Here is a 13,671-nt window from a genome sequence, read left to right on the forward strand (position 1 = left end):
GTGATGAGACTCGAGATGCTCAGCGCCCTCCCGGATGCACTTCCTCCACTTAGGGCGGTCTTTGGCCAGGGACTCCCAGGTGTCAGTGGGGATGTTGCACTTTATCAGGGAGGCTTCGAGGGTGTCCTTGTAACGTTTCATCTGCCCACCTTTGGCTCATTTGCCGTGAAGGAGTTCCGAGTAGAGCGCTTGCTTTGGGCGTCTCGTGTCTGACATGCGCAAACACAACAATGACATCATCACCGTGCGCAGCGTCCCGGACCCTACATTGGGTATCGGGTGCCGACAGCGGCAGCTTCAGGGGGCGCGTACCGGGCGGCCGGCCGATCGCTGAGCAATCGTTAGAGGGGATGCTTTTTTTTAAAAAAAAGAAAAAAGCTCTGATTTTTTTGTGCGTCACGCTAGCGCTTTGAACGCGGGATCCGTGCCGTGATCCGTCAGCCTGGCGCTCTGCTCAAGTGTCGGGCTGTTGGCACGGGAACCCTGCTCCATGGTGAGCAGAGTTTGCAGCTTGGGCCCTTCCCTTTAATTCAGGGAAGAGCCTGTCCTACGCGGCAGCGCTACACAGCCTAGCGCTGCCTCCCGCTCCCGAGGCGTCCGCCCCCCGCTCCCGAGGCGTCCGCCCCGCTACTGCTCCAGACAGGAGGTGGAACGCTTTATTTTGGGCACGGTAAGCCCAATTTCTCACGAGAGGCACGACTTCTGCCCCTGGCGCAATATCTGGTGCGTGCGAGTGGCACTGCCCCCAGACGGGGCGGGATCCAATTCTTTCCCCTTGGACTCTGGGTGAATGGAGGGATATGGGGATCGAGGGAGAAAGTGCAGATGAGGTCGAAGATCAGCCATGATCTTACTGGATGGTGGGGCAGGTTCAAGGGGCCAAATGGCCGACTCCTGCTTCTATTTCTTATGTGCCATGGTCACGGCCCTTCACAGCTTGTTCGTGCCAAGCTTCATCTACACTGTGCTACAAGTTCTTCCTCATGTGAAGAAATCAAGTTTCATTACAGCATCTCTTATTCATTCGAAGGACCTCTAAACTGTGGAACTCTTTGCTTCCACTACTTTTCTCTCCTTCCACACTTGTTTTTACAAACTCCAATTCCTTTGTCACATAACTATTTATCCCGATTTCTCTCCTCTTCTCTTCAAACTTGACGGTGTCCCGCGCTGTGGGTCTCAATAAAGAGGTGTTTCAATAGGCTGCCACAGTCTGCCCGTTATCCCCAAATGCTGCTTTTGTCCGTGGCAGATCTTCAACAACAATGTGCTTTTATATATAGAGCCTTTAACAGATTATCCTTGATCAAATTGTGTGGCTCAAGGGGCTGATTGGGCTACTCCTGCTCCTATACACAAACCCCCACAAAATTGGCACAGGAATGTTATCAATCAGAATCTGACACCGGGCCACATAAGAAGATATAGGACAGGTGACTAAACACTTGGTCAAAGAGCTAGGTTTTAAGGAGGAAAGGGAGATACAGAGATGGAGGGGTTTAGGACGGGAATTCCAGAGCGGAGGGCCCAGACAGCTAAAGGCACGGCCGCCATTGGCGGAGTGATTATAATCAGGGATGCTCAAGAGGCCAGAATTGGAGGAGCACAGACATCTCAGAGGGTTGGACCAAAAATGATATCTCCCTAAATGTAACCAATAATGTGGTGCTTTTACCCCTCAAGAAATGAAATCCTTTGTTTCAAGTGGAGATCCCCTCAGATTGAACCTACACAAAAGAGTGCTGTGCTTTGAAAACGTGATTACTGAGAAAATATGTGCGTGCACGCTACAGTAAAAGTGACTCACTTGTGTTGTGATGATCAGCATTTCCTGAATGGAATCGCTGTCCATTTGATCAGACATGCTGGAATTCGCCAGTCTGAACCCAAAAGGTGTGCTGGCCCCACGAATCTCCCCCTTATGAGTGACATAGCAGAACTGGTAGAAGTCATTATTATCCTTTGGGAGATAATAAGCTGGAAGAGAAAAAAAACATACAGAAACACATACATGCGTGCACGATTATGTAGTATTATAGCCGAGGCATAGAATACAAGAGCAGGGAGGTTATGCTTGAACTGTATACAACACTAGTTAGGCTACAGCTGGAGTACTGCGTGCAGTTCTGGTCACCACATTACAGGAAGGATGTGAATGCACTAGAGAGGGCACAGAGGAGATTTACGAGGATGTTGCCTGGACTGGAGAATTTTAGCGATGGGGAAAGATTGGATAGGCTGGGGTTGTTTTCTTTGGAACAGAGGAGGCTGAGGGGAGATTTCATTGAAGTGTATAAAATTATTAGATAGAGTGGATAAGAAGGACCTATTTCCCTCAGCAGAGGGGTCAATAACCAGGGAGCCTAGATTTAAAGTAATTGGTAGGAGGTTTAGAGAGGATTTGTGGAGAACGTTTTACACCCAGAGGGTGGTGGGGGTCTGGAACTCACTGCCTGAAAGGGTGGTAGAGGCAGAAACCATCACCACATTTAAAAGGTACTTGGATGTGCCCCTTAAGTGCCGTAACCTACAGGGCTACGGACCGAGAGCTGGAAAGTGGGATTAGGCTGGGTGGCTCTTTGTTGGCTGGTGCGGACACGATGGGCCGAATGGCCTCCTTCCATGCCATAAATTTCTCTGATTCAATGAACCTCTTTCCAACCTCCCAATTCTTCAACCTACTGTAACAGAAATATCAATTTTACAAATTATAATTTTACAAATCACAGTGATGTATTTGTGGACAAAATATCCCCATTTCTTACACCCAGGAACTCCCGATTCAAAGCACTTACTTTTTGCCGAGTTTGATTCTCTGTAACAGGTGGTGTCTGCAAACCAATTATTTTAAATGCATCCTCTGCTAATTGACCCGCCTACTGACCATCAAAACTTCTTGCACACTAGTTCTCCCACAGGGCGAGTTAGGACAGAAGCACCTTGCACGTGTGTGTATTAGTGCTGGAGAGATGTCGTCGATTAGTAGGTTGGTGACACTCGGACCCACAGCATTGGGCTACAATGTACGCTGTCAAAGGGCTTCTGCAGCAATCTTCGACCAAGAGGGGGAGGAAAAGGAGAACGAGAAATCTTGTGGAAGACTATTTCAGATATTTCCACTGATCTGGGGATTTCTCCAAAGACTGTGACTCAAGTTTGTAAGTCAAGAGAACGCGAGTTCAAATCTCACCATGGGTAGTTTGAGAATTTGAATTCAGTTAAAAGAAATCTGGGAATCAAAAGCTGGTCTCAGTAAAAGTGATCATGACGTTGTCAAGATTGTTGTAAAAGCCCAACTAGTTCATTAATGTCCTTTAGGGAAGGAAACCTGCTGTCCTTACCTGGTCAGGGCCTATACGTGACTCCTGTCCCACACCATAGGATATGGAGGCACTAGAGAGGGTGCAGACAAGATCTACAAGGATGATACCAGAAATGCGAGGGTATAACTATCAGGAAAGGATGAACAGGCTTTTGAAAAAAGGCTGAGGGGTGACGGTCACTAAAATTATGAAAGGTTTTGATCGAGTGGATACAGAGAATGTTTCCACTTGCGGGGAAGTTAATAACTAGAGGCCATCAATATAAGATAGTCACCAAGAAATCCAATAGAGAATTCAGAAGAAACTTCTTTACCCAAAGAGTGGCGAGAATGTGGAACTCGCTGCCACAGGGAGTGGTTGAGGTGAATAGTATCGATGCATTTAAGGGGAGGCTGGACAAGCATATGAGGGAGAAGGGAATAGAGGGTTATGCTGATAGATTTAGATGAAGAAAGACAGGAGGAGGCTCGAGTGGAGCATAAACGCTGGCATGGACTGGTTGGGCCCAATGGCCTGTTTCTGTGCCGTATATCCGGTGTAATGTGAAATGTGGTTGACTCTCAACTGTCTTCTGCAGCAGTTCAAAGCGGCGCACCATCACCTTCGCAGGGACACTAGGGCTGGGCAATAAATGCCAGCCTTTACAGCGACGCCCTCATTTTGAGAGCGAATAATAAAATCGCTTGGATATTTGAAGGCCTTGCTTGCCACCTGCACTATTGTGTTTCGTTTGGTCCCAGTGCTCAAACAGTCTGCTGGATATATTGAACAAAGTTCTCGGTTGAAAGAATCTTACCTTCAAACGTCACTTGCTGCTGCCGTTCCACCTGAATGTCCTCCTTGGGGAGAGGGGACCAAACAAACGTGTGGTAATCACGAGCTGTACTCCAACCAACCTCGAGTTAAAGGAAAAATCATGTTAAAATAATCTCACTCCAAATAGCTGTCAAAAGTGCATCTAGGGAAAGAAGAAGAATAATGGCAGAAGTTACACTCATAGAATCAGAATTAACAGCACAGAAGGAGGCCATTCGGCCCATTGTGTCTGCGCCGGCCGACAAAGAGCCACCCAGCCTAATCCCACTTTCCAGCTTTTGGTCCGTAGCCTTGTAGTCACAAGTAGGGATTGGGATGACAAATCAGCCCGGATTTGCATCCTCGATGACTAGCCAGTGGCTTCTCTTGGAAAATGTACAATTGGACTTTGGGCGACTGCAGGACTAGGGTTGGGTGTGAAGTCCCTCATGGGTAACAGTGCCTGTTGTCAGCGACTGACTTGACTTGTACAGGAGAACTGTCCACTTGGGTGAAGTGCTGGAGGCCAGCCAGTCCCTGTGGACCTATAACCCAACAGGAGCCAGAAGTCAAGATGTTCCCATTGTGGCTGTTGTGAAGCTGCCATTAACTCAAATGGTTAATAATGATGGGAAATTCTAGTGTAGTGTATCGTGGACAGGAAAAAACATCCACTACCTATGCCAACTATGTAGTACATAATTCATTCTCTCCACCACTGGCGCACTGTGGTTGGAGTGTGCACTATCTACAAGATGCACTGCAGCAACTCGCCAAGGCTTCTTCGGCAGCACCTCCCAAACCCACGACCTCTACCGCCTAGAAGAACAAGGGCAGCAGGCACATGGGAACACCTCCACGTTCCCCTCCAAGTCACGCTCCATCCTGACTTGGAAATATATCGGCCGTTTCTTCATCTTCACGGAGTCAAAATCCTGGAACTCCCTCCCTAACAGCACTGTGGGAGCACCTTCACCACACGGTTCAAGGCGGCAGCTCACCACCAGCCTCTCTAGGGCAATTAGGGACGGGCAATAATTGCCGGCCTTGCCAGCGACACCCACATCCCAGGAGCAAATTAAAAACAAATTACTTCTTGCAGCTCAGTGCTAGCACTCTCACCTCAGAGTCAAAAGGTTGTGGGTTAAAGCAGACTTGAGCACATAATCCTGGCTGACACTCCAGTGCAGTGCTGAGGGAGTGCTGAACTGTCGGAGGTGCCGTCTTTCAGATGAGACGTTGGTCCGAGGCCCCGTCTGCTCTCTCAGGTGGACGTTAAAGATTCCGTGGCACTATTCGAAGAAGAGTGGGGGGGGCGGGGGGGGGAAGAGGGAGTACCAACCTCATTGAGATAAATTAGACTCTTGGGACTCCGAAAGGAGATCCAGGGTATCTACAAGGTCATCAAATTTCAGTCCAGTCATTAATTGCAGTTTATTTCTGCTATACGAACATTAGTTTCATGGGTGTTGCTGACATGGACTTTTGGAAGTAGAGACAGGACATTTGCAGTATTTTCAGGGGGCTCCCTAGGTGTATGCCATAGGGAAGAAAGTTTGAAAACCATTCAGATACATTGGTGAACAGGAGTGCTGTTTTGAGGTGATTAATTCTATTTTTATGATGTAGGATTGGAGGAACTTTACTGGTGTTTTGGGGATTGTATTCCATCATTCTGTCCATTTGTAAATAGAGCCATTGCTTTCTGGTGAATAAATCAAATCGAAGGCAGTCTGCTGCCACCTTCTGAAGGCAACTAGGGATGGTCAATAAATCCCAGTCTTGCCAGCCATGCCCGTGTCCTGAGAATGAATTAAAATTAATTTTATTCCATGCAATTACTGGGTTTTTCCCAGAGTTTCAGGGGGTTGTATCCCTGGCATTCTGTCCATTTGTCATTGAAAAGCATAAAACAGTGAGCTTGATACTTTCTAAAAAGTTTTGGAAAACAAAAACCTACCTTGAAAATTCCAATCCAGTCCTTCTTATGGGCACTGATGTAGGGAGTCAGTGTGTAGTTGCATTTCACAGGGATGTCCGTCATGTACAATTTTTCCACATTGACGAAGATGACCTGGGCAAAAGTGCTGGAATACAGTGACGCAGTGTTGGCCTGCAGCTCTCCTTGCCTTTCGTTCATGGTGCCCAGCCTGAAGGAATCCAGGAAAAGTAAACGTGTTTAATCGACAGCACGAGGCTATTAAAAAAACTTGCATTTATAAAGCGGCTTTCACGACCACCGGACGTCCCAAAGCGCTTTACAGCCAACAAAGTACTTTTTTTAAGTGAAGTCACTGTTGTAATGTGCGAAATGCAGCAGCCAATTTGTGCACAGCAAGCTCCCACAAACAGCAATGTGATAATGACCAGATAATCTGTTTAATGTTACGCTGATTGAGGGATAAAGATTGTCACCGAGCATCAGCAGCATTCCCTGGTGAACAAGAGGAACAAAACAAGATACACAACTTGTGGAACGCTCTCAGACTGGTTCCATATAACGTCTGACAAAGGGCTTATACCTGAAGTGTTAACTGCTTTTCCTCTCTACGCAGATACGATCGACTTGCTGAGAGTTTCCACAGTTTCCTGCTTTTGTTCCAGTAGTTCAGACTGTGAAGGATAGATATGTGTTTTGAAAGGATTTGAATTGCAAGTGCAGCTTGGGTAGGTTATGGAGATTTTTCCTTTTGGTTGCAAAGAGACTGCATTTGGTTTGCAAAATAAAAAACGCTTGTGGTTAAAAGTGCCACGTGTCATCGGGTGGACTGGAGGCTGCAAGCACGCACTCTCTCTGGGGGGGCAACTTTAACCGTACCCGCCATAGGGATACTACCGGGAGCGGGAGCAATGCGGGTTTGCATCCCTCCCGATTTACTCTCCATTGAAGTCAGTGGGCAGTAATATCGGGTGGGGATGGGGATTAAAATAAGTGTTCCACCAATCCCGTGGGTTTTCCGAAAGGCGGGCTGAGTAGGACTGGTTAAAATCACCCCATTTCTGTTTGCACGCCTTGACCAATTAAATTAACACGTGGTCTCATACACCCCTAATTTTTTTTAAATTTAGTTCTAAGCGGGGGTTTTGAGTATAGGAGCAGGGAGATCTTACTACAGTTGTATAGGGCCTTGGTGAGGCCTCACCTGGAATATTGTGTTCAGTTTTGGTCTCCTAATCTGAGGAAGAACGTTCTTGCTATTGAGGGAGTGCAGCGAAGGTTCACCAGACTGATTCCAGGGATGGCAGGACTGACATACGAGGGGAGACTGGATCGTCTGGGCCTGTATTCACTGGAGTTTAGAAGGATGAGAGGGGATCTCATAGAAGCATATAAAATTCTGACGGGACTGGACAGGTTAGATGCAGGAAGAATGTTCCCAATGTTGGGGAAGTCCAGAACCAGGGGACACAGTCTAAGGATAAGGGGTAAGCCATTTAGGACTGAGATGAGGAGCAACTTCTTCACTCAGAGTTGTTAACCTGTGGAATTCCCTACCGCAGAGAGTTGTTGATGCCAGTTCATTGGATATATTCAAGAGGGAGTTAAATATGGCCCTTATGGCTAAAGGGATCAAGGGGTATGGAGAGAAAGCAGGAAAGGGGCACTGAGGGAATGATCAGCCATGATCTTCTTGAATGGTGGTGCAGGCTCGAAGGGCCGAATGGCCTACTCCTGCACCTATTTTCTATGTTTCTATGTAAGCAGTTTGTAAATAGAGCTGCAGATGTATGAATATTGTTTTGCCCCGATTTTCTTGCTGCTAAATAATCCCACTCTGCACTCGTGCTCCGAAGTGAATGTGCATTGGGGCAGACCCAATGGTGCTCGACAGCAAGCGACAATATCAAGAAGCTTTAAATGTTAATTGTAAAAAACAACACAGCCATACTCTGGTCACACAAAGTGGTCTCGGCCTCAGAGTTTCGGGCCTCAGTCCTGCTGCACAGGGGGGAGGTGGATCAGATCGCCTCACTACCTGTTGGCATGGAGACTCGCGATTAGGGTTACCCTCACTGCCAGCCCACACTGATGCTGCCAATTATCAGGAACCTCGCAGAAGGGATCCATTGCAAACAGAAGCAGGGCCCCGGACTTTAAACCAGTCGGAGGGCACATGACACTGAGATGTTCCGTGGTACATGTGGGTCAGGCTGTGGTCATTCTATCACTGTGGCTCAGTGGGTACCACTCTCTACCTCTGAGTCAGAAGGTTGTGGGTTCAAGCCCCACTCCAGAGGCTTGAGCACAAAATCTAGGCTGACACTCCAGTGCAGTGCTGAGGGAGTGCCACACTGTCGGAGGTGCTGCCTTTCGGATGAGACGTTAAACCAAGGCCCCGTCTGCCCTTACAGGTGGATGTAAAAGATCCCAAGGCACTATTTCGAAGAGGAGCAGGGGAGTTATCCCCGGTGTCCTGGGGCCAATATTTATCCCTCAATCAACATCACTAAAACAGATTATCTGGTCATTATCACATTGCTATTTGTGGGAGCTTGCTGTGCGCAAGTTGTCTGCTGCGTTTTCCACATTACAACAGTGACTACCCTCCAAAAAGTATTTCATTGGCTGTAAAGCGCTTTGGGATGTCCCATGGTCATGAAAGGCGCTATATAAATGCAAGTCTTTCTTTCTTTTCTTCCCTTCTGCAGTTAGCAAAAGAGCAGCTCCAGGAAACACAAGTACACCGCCCCCCCCCCCCCCCCCCCCATCAAATGGCGTCACTGCTGTGGTCTAGCAGAGATGGAGACCATACCTGCGGTTTCCATGGCAACTGGTGAAATGGCACTCGAAAAACCCACCAAAATAAACTTCAGCTGAGCTTCACTATAAGTAACGAGCAGCATTTTACATTTTTTTTTAAAAAGTACTCCCCTAGACCATCCCATTTATTAAGACAGTGGAATATAGAAGGAGCCCCCTGGAGTACATATAGAAAACTGTTAATCAAATTGCAGAAATCAGAATAATTTCCACAACACACTGAAGACCAGTCACTAGCACCTGTAATACAGGGTACGTAGGCCTTGAGGTTATACACAATCCTTCACAGAGCCTGCAGGGTATCTGTAAACTAATTCGGAAATATTGTGAGCCATGAATGATATATTACATCAGAGGTGTGAAATAAATCATTCATCATCGTTCCTGCATTTCATGACATTTTAACAACTTGACGGAGAGCTCACTGACTGGGGGTTTGAGGGGGAAATCAAAGTTGGGTGTACAAGAGAGAAATATCAAATCTATCCATGGTATCAAAATGGCAAATTTCACAAGGCATTACTGGCCAATTATTCTGGGGCAAAGTTCACAAGATTATCCCAGCAACTGACGAAGGTTCACCAACCCAAAACGTTAACTTTGTTTCTCTCTCCACAGCTCCGGCCTGACCCGCTGAGATTTCCAGCATTCTGTGTTTTTATTTCAGATTCCAGCATCCGCTGTATTTTGCTTTTATATAACTGTATCTGTTGTTGATCACAATAATGTAATCATTTCCAAATTTACTTCATAATTTTTTTCATTCAACTTGCATTTATATAGCTCCTTTAACATCGTAAAACTTCCCAAGGCATTTCCCCAGGAGCGTTAAACAATATTTGACACAGAGCCACACAAGGAGATATTAGGACAGGTGACCAAAAGCTTGATCAAAGACACAGGTTTTAAAGGAGCATCTTAAAAAGGAGGAGAGAGAGGCTGAGAGGTTTAGGGAGGGAATCCCAGGACTTGGGGCCTAGGTAGCTGAAGGTTCGGCTGCCAATGGTGGAGCGATGGAAATCAGGAATGCACAAGAGGAAAGAAATCTGAGGGTTGCAGGGCTGGAGAAAGTTATCAAATAGGGAAGGGCGAGACCATGGAGGAATTTGAAAACAAGGATAAGAATTTTTAAAATCAAGGCATTGCCGGACTGGGAGCCAATGTAGATCAGCGAGCACGCAGGGTGATGACATATAGGAAAGCAAACGCGAGTGGAAAATAACAAACTTTACACGGGAGGGGAAAATCAGCAAAAGTCCCTCCTCCTGATCACCAGTGATTCCTGTTTGGAAGTATCTGTGAATGGGAAGGGAGGGCAGGACTGGGCGAGGCTGTGAATATCGTTTAAATATCCTGCCAACACAACGGCTGTTGGAAACCTGACATTCCCTCACACAGGAAGCCGGGGCGCCATCGAAATTTCCAAGACGGAGATCGACAGATTTTTGTTATAGAAATTTAACGCACAGGAGGCCATTCGGCCCATCTTGTCCGCGCCGGTCAAAAAAGAGCTACCCAGCCTAATCCCACTTTCCAGCTCTTGGTCCATAGCCCTGTAGGTTACGGCACTTCAAGTGCACATCCAAGTACTTTCTAAATGTGAGGGGGGGCTTCTGCCAGTACCCCACCCCCCCTTACAAGGCAGTGTGCGTTCCAGACCCCCACCACCCTCCCTCCATCTATCCATCCATCTCTGTTGGGCAAAGGTATCAAGGAGATTGGACCAAAGGCAGGTGAAGAGAATTGAGGTACAGATCAGCCATGATCTAATAAAATGGTGGAGCAGGATTGACGGACTGAATGGCTGAATTCTGTTCTCTAGACACTCAGGAAATACCCATTTGGATAGGACACGAGAGGCATGTTAGCCTTGGAACTGGATCCGTGTCAGCAGCCAACCCCTTCAAAAAATGGGATTGAGCAAAAAAAAAACATCTTCAAATCTATCCCCGTTTCCCAACAGTTGAAACTCATCACAAGCCAGTCCTTTGTTGTAAAAGCTAAAAAAAAAAACAAACACACCCAGTTGTATCTGGGTTCGGGACAGACTTGAACGTTTTATTTACCCTCTTCCACACATCATTGTGTACAAAGTTAACCACAACATTCACAGAATAAAGTCTTCAGAACAAACTTACCGGAGTGAAGGCTTCTAAACAGCAGAGAGTGACACCAGGATTAAAACTGAAAGTGAAAGACAGAATCTTTAATAGGCAGCTACGCACTTACACAAGGACACAGATAAAAGTTCAACTAAAACTTTAAAAAGGGAGAGGGAGACATTTTTAAAACACAGACTTTTCTGCTGCGGGCCCAGGTTTTATTTCACCCCCCTCTAAAAAACAACTTTAAAAGTTTTTTTGTGTAAATACGCGACGCTCACTCCGTCATAAACCGAGCAGCTGGGCAAAGTGAAACAGGCTTGTTGCCCGGCTGCAGGCTGGGAGTTGCAGTTGTCCCTGCCGCCCTGCTCCTACTGCCACTGCGCATATTCCGGCCTCGGCAGACTACAACTCCTGCCAGCCTCCGCGGTGTTGTTGCCACTTCGCTCTCTAACTCGAAACAAAACTTAAAACCAGCCAGGCTGGCAGCTGAGTTGTTACTGAAACTGAACCTAACTAAGCAGCTTATTTCCCTGCCCTCCCTGATTTGTTTGATTTTAGCTGTACAGAATAACTTAGAACACTTGTTTAATATTATATTATTATAAAAAAGCATATAGAAACACTGGAAACTGTGCAAAAAAGATTTACAAGGATGAGACCAGAAATGCGAGGGTATCCCTATCAGGAAAGGATGAACAGGCTGGGTGAAAAGAGACGGCCGAGAGGTGATTCGATAGAGGTCTGAAATGAAATCTGAAAGGTTTTGATAGAGTATACACAAAGAGAATGTTTCCACTTGTGGGGAAGAGCAGAACTAGAGGCCTTTAATATAAGATAATCACCCAGAAATCCAATAGGGAATTCAGAAAGAACTTCTTTACCCAGAGAATGGTGAGAATGTGGAACTCGCTGTCACAGGTTGAGGCGAATAGTATCAATGCATTTAAGGGGAGGCTGGACAAGCATATGAGGGAGAAGGGAATAGAGGGTTATTCTGATAGATTTAGATGAGGAAAGATGGGAGGAGGCTCGAGTGGAGCATAAACGCTGGCATGGACTGGTTGGGCCGAAAGTGACATTTGACATTTTGATAAAGTTAAGGTGCACCTTACTAAAGGGATTGTGGCGATATGGATAGGATGTTGACTAAGCGACAGAAAACAAGGAATGTGGTTCAAAAGCAAAATACTACAGTACTGTCGAAAGGTCACCGACCTGAAACATTAACTCTGTTTCTCTCTCCACTGATGCTGCCTGACCTGCTGAATGTTTCCAGCATTTTCTGGTTTTATTTAAGAATGGGTGGGTAATGGATGTTTCTCAGACAGGTGGGATGGTAAAAAGTTTTATCTTCTTCTGAGGCAATTCCCCTGGGACTCGCTTGCTGTGGTCGAGCTTGGAGTAGAGCTTGTTTCGGCAGTCTGGTATTGGGCATGCGGACAATGTGGCCCGTCCATCAGAGATGATTGAGCGTGGCCAATGCCTCGATGCTGGGGATGTTGGCTTGAGAGAGAGTTGGTGCACCTGTCATGCCAATGGATTTGCAGGATTTTGCAGAGGCAGCGTTGGTGGTACTTCTCCAGTGTTTAGAGGTGCCTACTGTACATAGTCCATGTCTCTGAAGCATATAGGAGGGCGGCTATCACTACGGCTCTGTAGACCATGAGCTTGGTGCCAGGTTTGAGATTTTGGTCTTCAAACACTCTTTTCCTCAGGCGACCAAAGGTTACACTGGCACACTGGAGGCGGTGTTGGATTTTGTTATCGATGTCTGTCCTCGCCGACAGAAGGCTCCCAAGGTATGGGAAGTGGTCCACGCTGTCCAAGACCTCGTCATGGATCTTGATAATTGGGGGGCAGTGCTGTGTGGCGGGGGTAGGTTGGTAGCGAACCTTTGTCTTACGAATGTTTAATGTAAACCTAGAAACATAGAAAATAGGTGCAGGAGTAGGCCATTCGGCCCTTCTAGCCTGCACCGCCATTCAATGAGTTCATGGCTGAACATGCAACTTCAGTACACAATTCCTGCTTTCACGCCATACCCCTTGATCCCCCTAGTAGTAAGGACTTCATCTAACTCCTTTTTGAATATATTTAGTGAATTGGCCTCAACAACTTTCTGTGGTAGAGAATTCCACAGGTTCACCACTCTCTGGGTGAAGAAGTTTCTCCTCATCTCGGTCCTAAATGGCTTACCCCTTATCCTTAGAATGTGACCCCTGGTTCTGGACTTCCCCAACATTGGGAACATTCTTCCTCCACCTAACCTGTCTGAACCCATCAGAATTTTAAACGTTTCTATGAGGTCTCCTCTCATTCTTCTGAACTCCAGTGAATACAAGCCCAGTTAATCCAGTCTTTCTTGATAGGTCAGTCCCGCCATCCCGGGAATCAGTCTGGTGAACCTTCGCTGCACTCCCTCAATAGCAAGAATGTCCTTCCCCAGGTTAGGAGACCAAAACTGTACACAATACTCCAGGTGTGGCCTCACCAAGGCCCTGTACAACTGGAGCAACACCTCCCTGCCCCTGTACTCAAAACCCCTCGCTATGAAGGCCAACATGCCATTTGCTTTCTTAACCGCCTGCTGTACCTGCATGCCAACCTTTAATGACTGATGTATGATGTACTATGACACCCAGGTCTCGTTGCACCTCCCCTTTTCCTAATCTATCACCATTCAGAT

General features: G+C 46.8%; 1 protein-coding gene across 5 annotated transcripts in view; it reads right to left on the minus strand.

Annotated features, from left to right (window-relative positions):
* Positions 1-11,351, minus strand: part of LOC139233902 (tax1-binding protein 1 homolog) — a 63,017-nt gene extending 51,666 nt beyond the window's left edge. For 2 of the 5 annotated variants that reach the window (XM_070864557.1, XM_070864561.1), the window contains exons 1-5: positions 11,264-11,347; positions 11,019-11,064; positions 6,079-6,268; positions 4,120-4,219; positions 1,808-1,977 (exon numbers count right to left, since the gene is read on the minus strand). In XM_070864557.1, coding sequence (XP_070720658.1) covers positions 1,808-1,977; positions 4,120-4,219; positions 6,079-6,258 — 450 coding nt within the window. In that variant the 5' untranslated portion in view covers positions 6,259-6,268; positions 11,019-11,064; positions 11,264-11,347. The other 3 variants (XM_070864560.1, XM_070864558.1, XM_070864562.1) reach the window with 3 other exon arrangements.
* Between the last annotated feature and the right edge of the window lie 2,320 nt (positions 11,352-13,671).

This window comes from Pristiophorus japonicus, chromosome 21, assembly GCF_044704955.1.
Source record: "Pristiophorus japonicus isolate sPriJap1 chromosome 21, sPriJap1.hap1, whole genome shotgun sequence".
NCBI lineage: Eukaryota > Metazoa > Chordata > Chondrichthyes > Pristiophoridae > Pristiophorus > Pristiophorus japonicus.